Genomic DNA, 19,771 nt, shown 5'->3' with positions numbered 1-19,771 from the left:
CCCATCCCCAGGAGGCCCAGCCAGGCCCCACCCCACCCTGCCAGCTGGCTGTGGAGCCTGCTGCTCACCTTTGACCCGCAGGTAATGTCCTCCAAACCTGTAGGCCTCGAAGGTGAGGGACAGCGGTGTGTTGGACTGGTCCAGGTAGATGTCCACCTTGCCTAGTGCGATGCCCTTCCTTTCGAAAACAGGGAGCAGGACCTCCCTGCCCCGGGGACAGCGTGTCACGGGAGCCACCACGTGAGCCCCTGCCCCATCCACAACCTGGCCCCACCCTCCTGGAAAGGGAGGCACATGTGGGCTCACACACAGGTGCAGACACCTGCCCCCAAGTTCCTACCCAGGCACAGCCGCACTCCCAGGCCTGGGCCCTGCACAGAGGGTGGCCGGTGAGGTCCAGTGTGCCCAAGACCCACCAAGCTCTCAGCTGCTGAGCCCGCCAGCCACTTTCCACAGCTTTTACTCGTTTGGTTTATACTTGCGTCTATTAAACAGCGGAGCCATAATAAGCATTGAGTTTAGAATACACCAAACGCAACATGTGAAAGTGGTAATAATTCGACAAAATGGTCCTCACCAGCACTGTATTTGCATACATTTGGCACAAATTTCTGAACCCAACTGACTTCTGCTTTTTTATACTTTAAAAAAAATGTAAGGCTGGCACTGTGGCTCAGCAGGTTAAGCCATGGCCTGCGACGCTGGCATCTAATACTGGAGCACTGGTTCAAGTCCCAGCTGCTCCACTTCCAGTCCAACTCCCTGCTAATGTGTCTTGAAAAGCAACAGAAAGTGGTCTAAGAGCTCGGACCCCCACCACCCATGTGGGAGGCCCAAATAGGGTTCCTGGCTCCTAGCTGCAACCTGGAGAGTGAATTAGATAGAAGAGAACTCACTCGCTTGTACTCTCTGTCTCTGTCACTCTGCCTTTTGAATAAATAAATAAAAATCTTTAAAAGTAATAATGAGGGTCTGGTGTTGTGGCAAAGCAGGTAAAGCCTCCACCTGCAATGCTGGACAATTCCTGTCCCGGCTGCTCCACTTCTGATCCAGCTCCCTGCTAGCAGCCTGGGGAAAGCAGCAGAGATGGCCCAAGTGCTTGGGCCCTGCCACTCTGGCAGAAGACCCAGATGACCCAGATGAACTCCTGGTTCCAGCTGGCCCAGTGCCAGCCGTTGCAGCCAACTGGGGGAGTGACCCAGCAGATGGAAGACTTCTCTCCTGGACTACCTCTTTCTCTCTTTCAAAATAAACAAATCTTAGCCGGCGCCGTGGCTCACTAGGCTAATCCTCTGCCTTGCGGCGCCGGCACACCTGGTTCTAGTCCCGGTCGGGGCGCCGGATTCTGTCCCGGTTGCCCCTCTTCCAGGCCAGCTCTCTGCTGTGGCCCAGGAGTGCAGTGGAGGATGGCCCAAGTGCTTGGGCCCTGCACCCCATGGGAGACCAGGAAAAGCACCTGGCTCCTGCCATCGGATCAGCGCGGTGTGCTGGCCGCAGTGCGCCGGCCGTGGTGGCCATTGGAGGGTGAACCAACGGCAAAGGAAGACCTTTCTCTCTGTCTCTCTCTCTCACTGTCCACTCTGCCTGTCAAAAAATAAAAAAATAAAAAAAATAAACAAATCTTTAAAAAAATAATAACAGGGGCCAGCGCCGTGGCATAGAGGGTACCTGCGGCGCCAGCATCCCATACCGGTGCCAGTTCGAGTCCCGGGTGCTCTGCTTCCGATCCAGCTCCCTGCTAATGTGCCTGAGAAAGCAGTGGGAGATGGCCCAAGCTCCTAGACCCTGCACCCAGGCAGGAAACCTGGAAGAAGCTCCTGGCTCCTGGCTTTGGTCTGGCCCAGCCCTGGCCGTTCCAGCCATTTGGGGAGCAAACCAGCAGGTGGAAGACTCTCTCTCTCTCTGCCTGTCTCTCTCTGTAACTCTGCCTTTCAAATACATGAATCTTCAAATAATCATCATCATAATAATAAAGGCTTTGCCAGCATTGAGACGCGACTTCTTGCCATTCCTCTCTGCCTCACGTGATCACAACTGCCTTGCATTTATTTCCCCTGGTTGTTGAGGTCTGTGCCCACTCCAGTTCATGTCTGGGTATTACAAAAATGTGTCTCCTCAGTTTAATAATAGCAAGAAAGCACACACAGGTTCACAAGCCCTGTCACGCTCCCTTGCACAGGTGTGCTCACCCACACGTGTCTGGGGCACACGCTCACTCACGGGCCACCACACAGACACACGGGAGGGACCCAGGGCCACCCCTGCCCTCAGCCCCACCGATCCCTACCCCAGCGTCTTCTTCTTCATGGCCGGGACGATCTCCGTCTCCACGTCCACGCTGAGGTCAAACTTGAGGGTGAAGCACTCCTTGCTGGGGTCCTGAGAGGCCACAAGGGTGTTGGCTTCTCCCCTGCCACCCTCGAGGCGTGGACAGGGACCCCCGCAGGGACGGGGACCCCAGGCAGCTGCCCAGCCCTCCTCCACCCCAAGGAGGCATCCAGCACCCTCCCACAGAGGGGCTCCTGGGCCAGGTGGGCAGTGCCGGGCTGCAAGGCAGGGCAGCAAGGAGGGGACACGCTCACTCCACACCCCAGAGTTCAGGGCAGGGGCGAGGGCCTGGGAGGCAGGGGCGAGGGCCCGGGAGGCAGGGGCCCGCCTGGGGGGTCCTTACATCTGTGTGTCTCCTCCTTGCTTTCTTCTTGGACAGCTTCAGGCCTGTGCCCTTGCGGTCCCTGCAGGGAAGTGGTGAGGGCAGAAGTGGGAGGGGTGGGTGGGCCCCACGTGGGCCCTGAGTGGGGGCCTAGCCTGGCTCCCCCACCCTCCCTCACCGCCATGTGATGTGACTGTGCGCCCTCTGGTGGCCAGCATGGGAGTCACAGTCAATGGGACTCGTGCTGGCACTGGTGTCTGACCCGGATAGGACCCGGGCTCCAGGAAGCCGAGGCCAGCAGTGGTGAAGAGGAGCCGCCTGCCAATCAGTCCCTCTGGGGGAAGGCCCCAAAGCATCCGTTCCTTGAACCACCGACCTGCAAACCAGCCCCGGGGCCTCCCCTAGTATCTGTTCTGCCCACGGAACCCTCACCTACCCTTTGCCATCCACAGAGCCTTCCTCCTCCTCCTCCAAGTCTACTGCAGGGCTGGTGCGTGGTGGGCATGACCGGGTGGACACATTCCGGGCCAGGACAGAGCCTTTGGAGAAAACGGGGAGGTGGGGACATTACACCTGCCCCCTCCCTGGGCCTCAACTTGGGCACATCCAAGGCACCATCCCGGGAAGCCCCAAGTGGCTAGGGCCCTTCAAGTCTGGGAGCAGAGGGGCTTGTTCCTGGCTGTCTATGCCACCCCCAGTCCCCGAAGGACACAAGAGCTCTGGACAACGAGCCTGCCCAGTGCAAACCCACTGTGGCCTCAGTTTACCCTTCTGTACAGTACGAACAACGAACCCTGCCTCTGGGCTTGCCTCCCCTCCCCCAGCGCTGTGGCCACACCTCAAGTCTTGGTGGGGGGGAAGGGTTGGGGAGAGCCTGGCAGAGAGGAGAGTCCTGTCCCTCCAATCAGTGAGGAGGAGGCAGGGGTTGGCATTTCCTGCCAGGCCCGGGGACCCTGCAGGCCTTTGGCAGTGCTCTGCAGGAGGGCTGTTGCCCAGCCTGGCTGGGGACAGGAGGAGCCCGGAAGGAGCCCCCTGCGTGCTGGCTCGGGGCAGGGGCAGCTGGGAACATGGTCCTGGGGAGGGGACAGTCGGGGACAGTCCCTGTCTCTCTTGCTGAAAAGGCACCTTGGCATATTTGGGCTGCACTCCTCACAGCCAATGGGTGGCCCTATTGGGGTTCCAACTCACACGAAACCCGGCCGCCCGGAGCTCACCCTGCGGGGGCAGGTCGAAGCGGACATGCCCGTCGTAATGCATGGTGCTGTGGAACGTGCTGTCACAGGCCTCACAGAGGTTCAGGGGGCCCCCGAGGTGCAGCTGCTGGCAGTTGGCGTGGTGGCATACCTGTGCGGGGAGAGGAAGGGGGCTGGGCCCACAGGCAGGCGGCCCCGCACCCAGCACCCGCGTGGCTGCCGGCAGTGGACAGGGCTGCCCCTCACCCCTCCCACCGCCCACTGCCCAGGGGGCTCCTCCTTCCTTCCTTCCTTCAGCTGTTTTCCAAGCACCTGTTGTGTCCTTTCCTAGGGACGCAGAGAAAAGCAGACGCCTGCCCCCTAGGGCCCGGGTGGGAAACTACAAGGCGATTGCTGCCAGGGTCTCCTCCCGGGGTACAGGCAGGAAGGGCCCCCAGAGACGAAGCCTGGGGCTGACCTTGGCTTGGCCAGCTCAGTGTCGGCATGGGAATGCCCTGAGTTCTAGGGAGCCCCGCCACGCCCCTGCCCAGGCCCTGAATCGAGGTTACAGAGGTGTTGGAGGCGGGCAGTGGTGCCCACGCGGTGCCATGTGCTGCTTGGAAGCCTGGGCCTCGGCTTACCCGTCTCACCTTGCCCACCCCCCAGCTTCCAACAGCCCACCCCTAACTCACTCGCCGTGGCCGGTCTGCTCCTTGCTTTTCCAGGGAGACATAAGCCATCAGAAGGAGGCCCCCTGGCTCCACCTCCACGCCTACCCACCTGCCCGGGGGTTGTGGGGGCTTCCGTTGAGCCAGCCCCTGCTCCCCCCGCCACAGGCACACCGACCCCACACCGGCCCTCTTACACGGTGTCTGGGCCTCACCGCCCTCCCCAGCCCTCCCCAGCCCTCCCCAGCCATGCCCTGTACAGCAGGGGCATCTGTTCCCACCGCGTCCTCGCTCTCTCCTCCCACCCTCTGCAGCAGAGCGTCTTAAGCCGACAGGTTTTAGGAACAGCGCACTGGCGTCCACACACCCTCCTGGGCTTGCAGTCAGCAGCTGCCCCATTTGCCTCCTCTCTTCGTCACGCTCCTCCCGGGGTGCCGCCGAGAACACGGAAGTTCTCCTCACACCCCACACGAGCGAGCACCCAGAAAAGCAGCCCCCGTCTGGAGTCTAGGCTCGGATCTTCCCACCGCTCGGATCACGGGCTGTACACGGAGTTCACCAGTGTCTGCTTAGCCCTCTAAGCGTGAACTCCCCAGCCTTGTCGGGGGGGGGGGGGGTGTCTTTCAGGACACTGACTTTTAAAAAAACACTTATTTATTTGAAAGGCAGAATGATAGAGATGGAGAGACCGAGACAGATCTTGCATAGCTGGTTCAGCCCCCAAATGGCCACAATGACCGCGGCAGGGCCAGGCTGAAGTCTGCAGCCTGGAACTCCAACCAGGCCTCCCGTGTGGGCGGCAGGGACCCCAGCACCGGGCCACCTGCTGCTGCTTCTCCCAGGCAGGTGAGCGGGGAGCTGCCTGAGACGCAAGGGCTGGAGTCCTGGGAGGGTCCCCTGGGGGTTTTACCTGGGAGCGCTCAGCCTGGCGATGGCGCCCCCAAGTCGTGGCTGAATGCAGAGACTCCCTCCTGGCCCCCCTCCCAACTCTGCCTCTTCGGCTGCTTCCTGCCCTCCTCCCTTCCTGGGGACCTTCTCTACGTCGCCACTTGCTTGTGACGTCAGTGTCCCCTATCAGAGCTGCTCTGGTTTCTGCCTTTACTCACCCTGCTGCTAAACAAAGCAGGAAGCCTGTTAGACGAACGCCCCCCGCCCCGGCATCCCCAGGGCACTGCTGAGAGAAGGACCTGGCTCTGCAGAGTCGGGGAGTCCAAGCTAGTCTTTCCTCTGGAGAGAGGATTCTGGGAAGGCACCTGCCCCACTGGGGGCCTTCTTCCCGGGAGCCCCCCTAGTCTGAACGCCAGGCAGCTCCTTCACCCTGGCACAGTCTGCCTCTCCAACCCTCCTTCCTAACCCGCAGGCTTGGGAGGCATGCAGACCTCCCAGCCACCCTAGCCCTGGCCTCACAGAGGGGTGGGGGTGGGGTGACGTGGCAGGAGCCACGCTGGGTGGTGGAGGTCCCGAGGAGGCACTCTGGGACCCTGCCAGTCCCAGTTCCTGATTCTGTGACACAGTCTGGGTGAAGGCCAATGCCAGAGACAGGTGTTGCGGCACGGCAGGTGAAGCTGCTGCCGGGACTTGAGGCCGCTGTCCCACACAGCAGTGGCCGGTTCAAGTCCTTCCTCTGCTTCCAAGCTTCCTGCCATTGCCCCTGGGAGGCAGCAGAGGATGGCACACATGCTTGGGCCCCTCCCACCCACGTGGGACATCCAAATGGAGTTCTGGGCTCCTGGCTTTGGCCTGGCCCAGCCCTCCCATTTGGAGGGTGAACCAGCAGATAGAAGGTCTGTCTGTCTCTCTCTCTCTCTCTCCCCCCCTCTGTTCTGCATTCCAAGCAGATGAAAACAGCAAATGATTTATTTTAAAGATTTATTTGAGAGAGAGAGTGAGAGTGTGTGAGAGAGAGAGAGAGGAGACAGACTGAGGTCTTACATCTGCTGGCTTACTCCACAAATGGCCACAACCGCCAGGGCTGATTCAGGCCAAAGCCAGAAGTTCTGTGCTGGTCTCCCACATGGGCGCAGGGACCCAGGTATGTGAGCCACTCTCCGCTGCCTTCCCAGGTGCATTAGCAGGGAGCTGGACCCAAACCAGTGCTGTGATACAGGATGGCCGCACTGCAGGTGGCGGCTTAGCTCAGTGCACAGTAATGCCCGCCCCTACTCTACATTTTAAAACAATGTATCTGGAGCCAGTAGTGTGGCAGTGGGAAGTCAAGCTGCCGCCTATGATGCCGGCATCCCACAGGGGCGGCCAGTTTGAGACCCAGCTGCCATTTCTGATCCAGCTTCCTGCTAACGCTCCTAGGAAGGCAGTGGAGGATGATCCAAGTCAGGCCCCTGCACCCATATGGGAGACCCGGATGAAGCTCCTGGATTTGCCTGACCCAGCCCCAGCCGTTGCAGACATCTGGGGAGTGAACAGCAGATGCAAGATCTCTCTCTCGCTCTCCCTCCTTCTTTCTCTATAACTCTGCCTTTCAAATAAAAATTTTTTTCTTTTAGTAAAGTGCCTTCTTTTAAAAAAATTCTAAAACCAATTCAAGATGGAGGCAGCAGGTTCAGCAAATACTTACTGAGCTCCTACCACATCCCCACCCTGTGGAGGCTCTAGTCAGTCTCCCAGCTGACAGTCTGCTTCCACCCTGTGCAGCCCCCAGCTCAGGGACACCAGGGGCACGACGAGAGTCAGGTGCATCAGGTGCTTCCAGAGGTAACCGGGCAGTGCCAGCTGAGGACAGCATTCTGGAAAACGCTGAGGCTGGGGGTGGGGTGGGGTAGAGCCCTGTGGGACAGCTTCCCCTCCCCCACACCTCACACTGCCCCTGCCCAAACCCCAGCACTCACGGAGGGTGGCCCTTCCCCAAAGGCTCACCCTTGGGCCCCGGCCCTCTGACCCGTGTCCCCTTGCTAGCCTCTGAAGGCAGCAGCACCCCCTGGGAGTTCCCAGACCTCAATCCCAGGAAGGGGAGAGCCCATCCAAAGAACAGCCAGGCCACAGGGCACCCCCGGAGGCTTTGCAGAAGGGAGGGCCTCTTCAGGGAACTCGGTCAAGGCCGCTCCCCTGTGGATGGGGCACCGGAAGCTACTCCTACCCCTCACAGAGGGCTGGGCCCAGGCGGAGGCTCAGAGGCCACTGGGGTAGGAGGAAGGGGTGGGCAGGGCCTGGCCCAGAGGAAGGAGAGGGGGAGGGGTGGCCCTGCACACGGACTGGGCCCACAGGTGTGTCCGGAGGCCCTCGGTCCCAGACACAAAAGGCCAGCTGGGCCTCAACCCGAGTCATGGGAGTGGGTGGACACCTAGGGGCCACAGTGTCCCCCCAACCCACCACACCCCCCCCACCGGCGCAGCCAGGCAGGGGACTCACCGCCCCAGGCCACAGTCCCCCATGGAGACCATGCTGGGGGACTGGGCCCCCGAAGCGCCAAGTCCCCAGTCTCCCCTCCATGAAACCCCTCCCACTCCTCTACCTGGTCTTCCCCGTCGTGGGCCCGACCCCCAGGCCAGGAGGGCTTGGAGTCCCGGGAGGGCAGCCCAGGGTCCGGCCTAGAGGCCGCGCGGTGCCCGGAGACGCCGGGTCCCGTCCCCATGGCGGCTGGAGGAAGCTGCGGTCTGTGCCGCCGGCCGGACAAAGCGCAGAGCCCCGCTTCCTGCCATTGTGCGGCCGCGCCCGCCCCGCCGAGCGACGGGACCCCCCCCATCCCCTCCGAGGCTGCGGAACCCCCGCCCCTTTGCCCCTCCCGGCGGGCGCCTCAGCCTCCCGCCTGCATCCTGGGGACCGGCGTCTCAGGGCCCCAAGGAGCTCCCTGAAGGCTGGCCCAGGGCAGGGATCCGCAGCCCCCTGCCCCCCAACCCAGTTCAGCCTGGGGACGCCCCTCTCTGCTGCGACTCAGCTTCCGAGGCTGCAGGGATCAAAGGACCTGCTGCCCGGCAGTGGGGGAGGGGCAGTTACCTTCCTTACCCCCCCAGGTGCCTGCTGCTGCAAAGGGGCCCACTGTGGACTGGGGTGCTGGGGTCCCCAAGGTATGGTGGCCAAATGCTTTTACCCTCATCCCCCCTACAGAAAAAGGCAGGCACTATCCATCATCCCTGTCCATTACACGGGGGACAAAGCCACAGGGAGACACGGGAGTCCCCAGGCTCGACCAAAACCCAACTTTGGACAGGGTTCTGCCGGCATGGGGGACATCTGTCTGCCATCAGCCCCCACACGGGGAGGAGGGGCTCAGACAGTGGGGGGGGGCAGTCCCCCACACGGGGAGGAGGGGCTCAGACAGTGGGGGGGCAGTCCCCTACACGGGGAAGGGGGGTCTCAGTGGGGGGGGGAGTCCCCTACACGGGGAAGGAGGATCTCAGTGGGGGGGGGAGTCCCCTACACGGGGAAGGAGGGTCTCAGTGGGGGGGGAGTCCCCTACACGGGGAAGGAGGATCTCAGTGGGGGGGGGCAGTCCCCCACACGGGGAGGAGGGTCTCAGTGGGGAGGGCAGTCCCCTACACGGGGAAGGAGGATCTCAGTGGGGGGGGCAGTCCCCCACACGGGGAGGAGGGGCTCAGACAGTGGGGGGGGGCAGCAGTCCCCCACACGGGGAGGAGGGTCTCAGACAGCGGGGTGGGGGGCAGCAGTCTATCAGGGGGTGAGACACTTCAGGAAGTCATTCACTGTCTACACCACAGACTTTTTGCAAACTAGAACTTCATGCCCCTGGCGCGGCGGGTAAAGCCACGGCCTGTGCGGCCACACTGGCAGCCGCGGTCAGAGTGTGGGTTTGAGTCCCTGCTGCTCCACTCCGTTGCCAGTGCTCCCGGCTCCTGGGACAGTGGGCAGCAGAGACTGCCCAAATGCTTGGGACCCTGCATCCACGTGGGAGACCCGGATGGAGAGGCTCCTGCTGCCCACCCCGACAACCTCCCCCTCTTCTGTCGGGTGCCCTCTGCACCCCGATCTTCAAGCAGCTTCGAGGAGCCCTACTTCAGCAGGGACACCTTGGCCCTGTGGTCAAATCAACAGCCCCACCCTCCGCCAACTCTGTCTCCTGAGGTTGAATCACTCCCTTCTTAGCGCTTTGCGCTCTTCTTCACCGTCACTCTCCCCTGCCGGGAAGCCCCGTCCAGAGGCCAGGCACGCATGTAGCGTCTCTGGCACCAGGGGACGGATGCCTGAAGGCAGAGGCATTGTCCTCCTGCCACAGGAGGACAGGACGCAGGGATGTCCCTTCCTGTGGCCCACGGTCAGCACAGCCCTCCCCAGAGCCGGGCCAAAGGTTCCTCCCTCCTCCTAGGTCCGTGACCTTGGGTCTGCTGGCCAGGGCAGGTGAGCATCAGCTCAAATCCTGGTGGTCTTGCCCCTACTGCAGCTACTCCCAGGGGTCCATCCACTTCTCCAAGGCTCTTAGGAGAAGTGGTCACTGTCCCCATTTAGCAGGTGCAGAAGCTAAGGCCTGGAGAGATGGGCGACCTGCCCCGGAGTCACCAGTGGACAAGCAGGGGACCAACACCTGAGCTTTGGGACACTACTCCTGGGCCATAGGCCTGGGCGGCTCAGTGGCAGTCTGGGCAGCAGAGCTGTCCCCACCTCCTGGGGGACAGGGAAGACCCCAAAGCCCGTTTCAGGAATCCCCCTGGAGTGGAGCAACGTCAAGTGGAGTGGTCATGTCAAGTAAAGTCCAGCACTGGTCAGGGGAGGTCTCAGGAGGTCCTGAGTGACTGTGCCCTTGGCACCCCAGCCAGGGCGAGGGGCTGCTGTCTCAAGCATGCCAGAGTGAAGGGGGAGGGGGGGGGCCTCCAGCCCACGCACCACAGAACGGAGAGCACTGGGCTCCCACCGCCTCCTGAGCAGACCCAGCCCAGCCCGCTCTGGCTCCAGCTCGTGGGTCAGGCCCGGCTTGTTGAAACTGATACCCAGAAACCAGATGCTGAGGGTGATGAATAATGGAGTCTCCAAGGCAGGACCCCCACTCCTGGCCCTCTGTTCCCCCACCACCACCAGCACCACCTCCCCGCTCCGCAAGGGCATCCCTGCCCAACGACAGGCTGGCAACCCAGCCGGGTGGGAACTCCGTGTCCAGGAGAGGCCACGGGTCTGGGGCAAGATCTGGAGCCGGCAGCAGACCGGCCTGGAAGCAGAAGTCAGGGCCCCTGGCTGGAGGGCCACGGCTGCCCAGAGCGTCTCCGTTGCGGCCGAACTCGCCGCTGAGCCTGCCGGCCCCAGGGCCACACCTGCCACCCTGGAAACCGAGGGAGGAGGCTGCAAGCGTGGGCAGGCCGGCCAGGGCGGGGCATCTCCACCAGGCTGCTCCCCTCACTGCAAACACTGCCCTGGCCCCTCCCTTCCCCGGGCCAGGCCTCGCCCTGAGCCCTGCTGGTTCCGAGGCCTTCTTGGAGGCAGAGCCCATCCTGAGCCCTGCTCTGTGCCAGGCAGATGGCGGCGGGGGGGGGGGGGGGCTGAGATGCAAGAAGGCGAAGGAATGGGGGAGGGGCTGCCTCCTGCCCGGCTCCTGCACCAAGACAGCACCCCTGGAGCCTGCATCTTTGGACCTTCCTTAACTTTTTTTTTTTTTTAAAGAGATTCACTTATTTGAAGGGTAGAACGCCACAGAGAGGGAGCTACAAAGCAAAGAGAGAGGTGAGGTCTTCCACTTGCTGGTTCCCTCCCCAGATGGCCGTGATGGCAGAAGCAGGGGCAGGCCTGAATCAGGAGCCGGGAGCTCCATCCAGGTCTCCCACAAGGGAGGCACTTGAGCCGTCACCCACCGCCTCCCCAGGAGCATTAGCAGGGCGCTGGACTGCAGGCACAGCAGCTGACACACATGCCCGTGTCGCAGGGCGGATTAGCCTGCTGCACCACATGAGCCCTGGCCCCTGACACCGTGGCACTGGAGCACCTGGTCCCCAGGGCCACAGAGAAGGCTCCGTGGGAGGGAATGAGGGAGGAGGTTCTTGGGCCCACCTACCCCTGCCCTTTGCCCACTGGGCCTGGTCTCCCGTCGGTGCAGATACAGAGCTGGCCAGTTCTCTAGAATGAACCACCTAGAGATGGCTGCTAGGTTCCAGGGTGTGCCTTGACCCTGGCCAAGAGCAGGAAGAGCAACAGCCCCCAGGCCTCCCAGGCTGAGGACGGCTGAGGCATCTGGAAGGCCAGCGATCCCCTGGCCGCTCCCTCGTCTTTCACCAAGGTAGGTCAGGGTGACACAGGAGCTTGAGCCACAGCTGGGGATGCCGACACTCCGTATCAGAGTCCTGGCTCCAGTGCCAGGTACTGTGCCTCCAACCCAGCTCCCTGCTAATGCACCTGGGAAGGCAGCAAATGACGGTTCAAGTACTGGAGTCCCCACCACCCACATGGGAGACCACATGGAGCTCCAGGCTCCTAGCTCAGGCCTGGCCCAGCCCTGGGTGTTACAGGTGTTTGCGGAGTGAACCAAATGATGGAAGATGGATCTCTCTCTCTCCCCATCACTCTGCCTTTGAAATACACACACACACACACACACACACACACGGGCTAGTGCTGTGGCATAGCAGGTAAAGCCGCTGCCTGCAGTGCCAGCTTCCCATATGGGCACCAGTTCGAGTCCTGGCTGCTCCACTTCCGATCCAGCTCTCTGCTATGGCCTGGGAAAGTAGTAGAAGATGGCCCAGGTCCTTGGGCCCTGACATCTGCATGGGAGACTCGGAAGAAGTTCCTGGCTCCTGGCTTTGGATCAGCCCATCTCCAGCCATTGCAGCCACTTGGGGAGTGAACCAGTGGATGGAAGACCTCTCTCTTTCTCTCTGCCTCTCCTCTCTCTAACTCTGACTTTCAAATAAATAAATCTTTAAAAATATACATATAAAACTTTAAAAAATAATAATAATCACTCAGGGCTGCCCTCCCCCGACTCCAAGCAATGCCTGATTCTACAGACTGCCCTCTTGTGCCCCCTGCTGGCCTTGAGCGGACTCTTCAGCCTGGAACCAACTGGGGACTCCCAGACAGGGCAGGGCCAGGGGAGCCTCCAGACCACCCCAAGTGCCAAGGCCCCTCCAGGACCCCCCCCCCACCAACAGCCTCCACAACCATTTCTCCCAGAATCTCCATTCTAGTCACCGGGGAGGGTGGGTGCCTGAGCCCATTCAGTAAACAGAGGCAGAGCAGTTGGTGACCCTTAGTACCCTCCACAGGCCTAGGACCTCATGGGGCCCTCGACTCTGCATCCTGCCCATTAATTTGGCAGGGAGGAGTATGGTGCCCAGCCCCAGCTCCCCAGGAAGCTCACCTAGGGGCATGGGCCTCCTCTCCTGTGGCTGCCTCTCCCGTGGCTGGGGTTTGGGTCCAGACTATCAAAGCTCCAGGGGACTCCTGGGGGGCCAGAGCCACAAGGCGGGCTTGGTTGATGGTGTCTGTTGGGGTGCAGGATGTAGGGGAATTACGGTAGGCTGCTTGGCCGGGCCAGGGACCACCAACCACCTGGCTGGAATGGGGGAGCATAGGGGTTTCGGGGGTCCCTGTGAGGAGAGGGTGGGGAGTGTCACCGTACCCAAGAGGGTCAGGCCTTTGCAGATTCCTGGGAAGTTCAAAGCCCCCATCATTAGCCTGGGCACAGGAGGCCACCCTGGCCAGCGAGAGGAGCCCCAGGCCAGGCTGACTTCCGCTCCGTGATGAACAGCTGGACTCGGAGCTGAGCCCCTGTGTGGTGCCCCAGAGAGGTCCCTCCCTTCTGTGTCCCCCGTTTCAGGCCCCCACCTGGCAAGGTGGAACGAAGGGGCGGGTCCCACACGGCCGATTCTCAGCTCCCTTCCCCCAGAAGTGGAGTTCAGCGTCTCTGTGCTCAGGATCAGGATCAGGGGAGGGCGCGGGGCACAGGGCACCACAGAGCAGGCCCCCAGCACACCTGTCCTCCTCCTGACCCTCCCAGCCCAGAGAGGGGGTGGGGCTGGCCTTCTGTCCAGGCCTCCCAGGGCCTCCCCAGCCCCTCCTGCAGGAGCGGCCCCTGGCAGCACTGACTCCTGGGCCCACACGAGGGCAGCTCCTCTCCGCGCCCCAGGCTTTCACTGCACCCACAAAACACAGCGCCGAAGCCCAGAGGCCCACCTGCCCTGCCCAACACCCCCTGGCCACAGCTGATCGCCATCTTCAAGGGGCCGTCACCTCCACAGACCCCCCAAATCCAGCCATTCCCCTGCCTCGTACCCCCAAAGCGTGAGTCCCTCTCCCGTGAGTCACCGCATCCTGTCCATTCTTCCTGCACAGGGATCTCAGGCCCACCCCTTCCTCCACGCTGGGTCCCGCTGGTCCTGGTCTGGCCCCCACCCGCAGACACCCAGCCCTGACTCATCCCTGCCACCTCAGAGGCCATTGTTAAGTCTGAAGGGAGATGTGAGTTCATCAGCTCCAACCTCCGTGCTTGGATGCTCCCAGGGACCGGGACCCCAGCACCTCCGCACCGGAGCGATGGCCACAGCTTGGGAAGCTCTTTCCCCTACGGGCCGAAAACTCACCCCAGGGTCCTCCTGAGGGCCTCAGAAGTGGGAGGCTCTGGGGACAGGCAGACTCGGTTAGGGCCCAGAGCTGCCTTGGCAAGTCCTATGGGAGGTCCCCATCGCAGGGGTGGGATCCGGCTGAGACCTGCTCCAGTAGGTGGAGGCTGCTGGGACGTCACCTCAGTTCCGGGTCCTGCCCTGGCTGTGCCCCGAAAGCCCTATGTGCAGGATACACACCCCAGGGTTTGTCTCCTGCAGTGTGGTGGCCAGGGGCTGGCACTGTGATGTAGCAGGTTAAGCCATCCTGTGACGCTGGCATCCCCGGCGGCTCCACTTCTGACCCAGCTCCCTGCTAAAGCGCCTGGAAAAGCAGTGGGTGGTGGCCCAAGTCCTTGGGCCCCTGCACCCGCGTGGGAGAGCCGGATAGCGCTCCTGGTCGCTGGCTTCAGCCTGATGCAGACCCACCCATTGCAGTCACTGGTGGAGTACGCTAGTGCATTGACGATCGATCTCTCTCTCCTTTTTCCTTTTTCAAATATTTACTTATTTATTTGAAAGGAAGAGCTATAGAGAGAGAGGGAAAGGCAGAGAGAGAAGTCCCCCACTGGCTGGATCACTCCCCAAATGGCTGCAATGGCCAGCGCTGGGCCAAGCTGAAGCCAGGAGCCAAGAGCTTCATCCCAGTCTCCCACGTGGGTGCAGGGGCCCAAGCATTTGGGACATCCTCCACTGCTTTCCCAGGCACATTAGCAGGGAGCTGGATTGAAAGTGGAGCAGCTGGGACTCTAACTGGTGCCTACAGGGGATGCCAGCACAGCAGGCGGCAGCTTAACCTGCTGTGCTACAGTGCCAGCCCCTCTCACTTTGCCTGTCAAATAAATATTTTTTTTTTCACATGTGGTGCCCATGGTCTCCTAGGATCCAGCATCAGCCTTCCTCCGTGTCCCCTGATGACCTGGGGTGCCTTGAGCAGACTTCGCCGAGAGTGCCTGGGCACGGAAGCCCAGGCAGAGTCCTGTGGGACACCCACAAACCATCCCTGGCCTCGGTCTCACCCTCTGGGGAGGAAGGGCGTAACCGGGTGAACTCCAGGGGCAAGAGGCAGGGGCGGGGTGGCTGATTCATCTCCCAAGCCCCAGCCCCCAAGCAGAGCCTCAAACAAAACCTCCAGGGTGGGCCCAGAAGTGGACGGCCCAGCCCTTCCCCTGGGCAGCCCGGGCGCCCAGCGTGGCCAGCACCCTCCCTTCCCTTCCCCCTCCTTCCAGCAGAGCAGACCTCCCCCTGGGGGTTCCCTGGAGATCCACAGCACCACCGACGCTCGGGGCCGAGTGAACGAATGCATGAAGTCGCCTTCACCTGGTGAATGAATGAATGACCGACGTCACTGCTTCAAAACACCACTCACAGGCTAGAGAGCAACAAGGGACGTTTGAGCACAATGACGCATGCCTTCGTCCATCAGAATGGCCGTTAGCAGAAAGCAAGGTAACAAACGCTGGTGAGGAGGTGGGCATCTAAATTAGTGCAGCCACTGTGGAAACAGCGTGGAGCTGGCCCACAATCTAGAAATAGGACCACGTCCACGCCAAACACGAAATCAGTGTAGCAAAGAGACACCTGCTTCTCTCTCGCAGACAAAAAACCTTGCACAAAATAAACAAGACACTGCTCCAGCAGTATTTACTGCAGTGCAACCGCCGAGATGCGGAATCAACCAAGGACGGGTAAAGCAGCCGGCGGTACACACACGGAATACCACTCGGCCCTAAACCGATGAATCCTACCATCTGCGGCGGAACGGATGGAACGGAGAACACCCGTCTCCTACGAGGAGGAAGTCGGGCACAGCGAGAAAAATACCACATGTTCTCCGCGTTCGTGGGAGCCAAACAAAAACTTCCATCTGAACACAGAACTCCTGACTCCCAGAGCCAGGGAGGCTGGAGGGAGTTCGGGAGAAAACTGGGGGCAGCTGGGCGTGGCCTACAGATTTCGATGCTAACAACTGAAGAAGTCGGTCGGCAGTGGGGTGCATGGGAGCACTATACAACTTCACAGCTTCTGCTCGGTAAACTTAAAACTATTCTGACGTAAAAAGCTAATTGGGGGCCGGTGCTGCAGATCAATAGGCTAATCCTCCGCCTGTGGCGCTGGCACACCGGGTTCTAGTCCCGGTCGAGGCGCCGGAGTCTGTCCCGGTTGCCCCTCTTCCAGGCCAGCTCTCTGCTGTGGCCCGGGAGTGCAGTGGAGGATGGCCCAGGTGCTTGGGCCCTGCACCCCATGGGAGACCAGGAGAAGCACCTGGCTCCTGGCTTCGGATCAGCGTGATGCGCCGGCCACAGCACGCCGGCCGCGGCAGCCATTGGAGGGTGAACCAACAGTAAAGGAAGACCTTTCTCTCTGTCTCTCTCTCACACTGTCCACTCTGCCTGTCAAAAAAAAAAAAAAAAAAAAAAAGCTAATTGGGGCCAGCTCTGTGGCATAATAGGTTAAGCCTCTGCCTGGGGCACCAGCATCCCACATGGGTGCTGGTTCGAGCCCCGGAGGCTCCATTTCCGATCCAGCTCCCTGCTAATGGCCTGGGAATGCGGTAGAAGACGGCCCAAGAGCTTGGGCTCCTGCACCCACGTGGGAGACCCAGAAGAAGCTCCTGGCCTCGGATGGGCCCAGCTCCGGCCGTTGCAGCCACCTGGGGAGTGACCCAGCAGATGGAGACCTCTCAGTCTCTACCTCTCCCTCTCTCTCTGTCACTCTGCCTCTCAAATAAAATAAATCTTAGACAAAAGAACGGAGTTTTCCCCCAGACAAGCCTTGCTCAGGCCAGCTGCCAGTCATGCTGTGTGACGTGGGCAGCTTCCTTCCACGTCGCGTGGTCACAAGGGTTCCTTGAGACCCCGCCTGGCCCACAAACATGTTTAGTCCTAACAGTTACTATTATCATCATCAACAACGACGATCTCGGCTCCCCTCCCTCACCTCCTCCTGCCCCTGCACATTTCCGTCTGTGGCAGTTCCCCTGTCCTGGGTCACCCTTGGTTCACATCCCTCAAAGGCCACTTCCTCCAGGACGTCCTCCACGACTGACCCTCCCACCTCTGATCACTCAGCCACTTCTGTCCCTGTGGCAAGCCCAGGCCACTTGTGCCAAAGACGCTCCCCCTGCAGGCTGGGCGACGCTCTGGTCGTTGGTCCCAGGCAGGCTGGCGCAGCGCTGCAGTGAGGGTCTGGGGGCTGCAGTGAGGGTCTGGGGGCTGCAGTGAGGGTCTGGGGGCTGCAGCGGGCCTACACTTGCCCTGAGATCAGCTCTTTTCTCAGGGGTGCACCTCTAATCGGTCTGGGCCCCCCACTCCTGCCCCTGCCTGCAGCTGTCCAGACGGGCTCCCCAGGACACTGTGCTCGGCCCTTGTGTCACCCCTTCAGGTCCAGCAGACACCCTAGGGTGTGCAGACCCCCCCTTGGCAGGATGTGGGATTGGGGGTCGAGGCCGTTCTGTCGCCAGGGGCCCCCCTGTAGAGGGACGGCAACCAGCCAGCACCAGAGTCCCACGCCAGGCACCATCCCTGCCGCCAGATTGTATCTGACATCACAGCCACCCCCTCACCCGGTGACCACGGCAACTGGGCCCGCCTCCCCTCCCGCCCCCAGAACATCTTCCCCGTCCCTCCTCACCACGTCCCCCCGTCCCCCCGTCCCCCCGTGGGGATGAATGTGCCAGTGTCTGGGAAGGGGGCGGGGGAGCTGGGGGTGGGAGGGTGGCATTTCAAGTTCCCCACGGGCCTGAACCACACAGCTGTTAGGGACACAGGTTCTGGTACCGCACACGCCTGGGTCCTGGGTTCAATCCCCAGAGCCCCCACTTTCTGGCCATGTGTCCCTGGGTGGGCCTCAACGGCCCCACACACGAGTGGGAGTAAGAACAGGACGCTCCCGGGCCTAGCAAGGTTATTGCAGCTGTCTGTCGCTCAAACGCGTGCTGGGAGGGGCCAAAGCTGGGTCCGAGCGGTGGCTTTCATGAGCTGAGGGCCCCGGCCAGGTCACAGTCGGACCCCGCGGAACCTCGGTATCATCATCCAGCGACGCCTTCCCCGCACACAGCACAGGGGGTGCGAGGCGCGCGGCCGGTGCATCACTGGCAGAAGCGCCTGATCTATCGGCCTGGGCCCTGACACTCCTGGACTGACCAGCCCTTCTCCCCTTTGCCCTTCCACAGCCACAGCGACACTCAAAAAGCCCCCAACTGTCCCAGACCCCTACGCAGGCCTGGAGAGCGGCCGGCTGCCGCAGCACGGTGCCAGCTGGGACCAGTTCCCCTTCTGCGCCTTGGCGGCTTCATCTGGGACACGGGGGTCACAGCTCCAGGCCCCTCGCGGACACTGCAAGGGCCCCAGCACAACCAAAGGCTCCTCCCCCAGTTCCCGCAGAAGCCCCCACCCCAGCCAACGGCAGCCTCTCTGCCCCCCCCCCCCCGCCGTGGTCCTACCCACCCCTGAACACGGGGGACACTGCGGCCACCCGGTCAGCTGCACCCTCCAGGACTCAGGCACATCAGGACCCGGACAGAGTGCAGCGGAACCCGGTCCCGCCGGCGCCCAGGGGCCCAGGCCCTCCGGCCTCCCTACCTTGGCCGCCCGCCCCTCGTCCATGCAGGCGGGGTTCTGGCAGAGCAGCCGCTTCTCGGCCGGGCTCGGGTCGTCTGCAGAGGAGAGGCAGAGAGATGGTCAGGCGGAGGCGTGGGCTCCCCAGGGCCCCGGTGGCCTCCTGGTCGCCTCAAAGCTCCCTTCAGAGGAGGTCAGTGTCCCTTCTCTTTCAAATGCCCACTTATCTAAGCAGGCATCTGTCAGCAGAGCCCGGCTCGCGCTGCAGTTCCCCAGGGAAATTATCCGGATTCCACCGGGAGAAAACATCTTTGAAGTAAGCTGCGCGCCCTCTCTCTGTCCCACTCGCAGCGGTGGGGGGCGGCTCAGCGACCTTGTGGGGCCCCGGGTTTCCTGGGAGACCCCGGCAGGGCTGCTGCGGGGAGGGGGTCTCCAGGGGTTCCAGATCGCCTCCCAGCCCCGCCCTCCACATCACTCTTCAGGGACAGGAGCCCCTCAAGGCCCGAGTGACCCCCCTTTCCCTATTGTCTGTCTCGGACCCTGAATCTTACCCCCTCCCCCAAGCTGCCTCTCTTGGCCGGGAGCTGGGGGCACAGCAGGGGAGGGGGCACAGACGCTGCCCCGGCCCAGCCGGCAGGATGCAGGGGGAAGGAGAAGCGAGGCGACCTGGCGGCAGAGTTTGGGTCCCCGCGGCCCCGCGCCCAGGCCGGCATCCACCGCCGCCCCGCGCAGGCCCTCCCCCGGGCGGCCGAGGCCCCGCCCGCCGCGCAAAGGCGCCGCCCGGCCCCCCGCGGCCCCCCGCGCCCGCGCGGCGCCCCTCCCCGGCCCGCCGAGGCGCCTGCACGCGGGGCCGCCGAGCGCCCCGCGCCCGCACTCACCCATGGAGGAGGCGCCGGCCGCGGGCGCGCGGGAGGCCGGGCCGGGCCGGGCCGGGCGGCGGGGGGCGCGGGGAGGCCGCAGCGCCGCGGCCGCCGGACCCTCGCGGCGGGAGGCGGGGCGGGGCAGGTGGGCGGCGGGCGGAGCCGGGAGCGCGCCCCGCCTGTGCAGGGGGCGGGACGCCGGGCGCCGGCACGGGGCGCCCCGCGGGGCGGAGCGGCGCAGGGCTTCAGAAAGGAGCCGGCGCGCAGGTGGGGCCTGTCCTGCCCGGGGCGCCCCGCGGGGGCAGAGCCCCTGGAATGCTTGCTCCCGCGGGTCGCTGGGGCGCAGGGCAGCGCCGGCTGCAGCCCCC

The 19,771-nt window shown here is 62.6% G+C and overlaps 1 protein-coding gene across 1 annotated transcript in view; it reads right to left on the bottom strand.

The window, feature by feature from the left end:
- Positions 1–19,531, bottom strand: part of PLEKHG5 (pleckstrin homology and RhoGEF domain containing G5) — a gene marked incomplete in the record, with an annotated part of 25,349 nt that extends 5,818 nt beyond the window's left edge. The window contains 7 exon segments of the mRNA XM_070079369.1: positions 69–205; positions 2,288–2,379; positions 2,672–2,732; positions 3,087–3,189; positions 3,865–3,994; positions 18,568–18,641; positions 19,422–19,531. Of these exon segments, the coding sequence (XP_069935470.1) occupies positions 69–205; positions 2,288–2,379; positions 2,672–2,732; positions 3,087–3,189; positions 3,865–3,994; positions 18,568–18,641; positions 19,422–19,425 (601 nt within the window).
- Positions 19,532–19,771: the final 240 nt, after the last annotated feature.

This window comes from Oryctolagus cuniculus, chromosome 7 (assembly GCF_964237555.1).
Source record: "Oryctolagus cuniculus chromosome 7, mOryCun1.1, whole genome shotgun sequence".
NCBI lineage: Eukaryota > Metazoa > Chordata > Mammalia > Lagomorpha > Leporidae > Oryctolagus > Oryctolagus cuniculus.
This window is presented reverse-complemented; position numbering and strand designations above follow the sequence as displayed.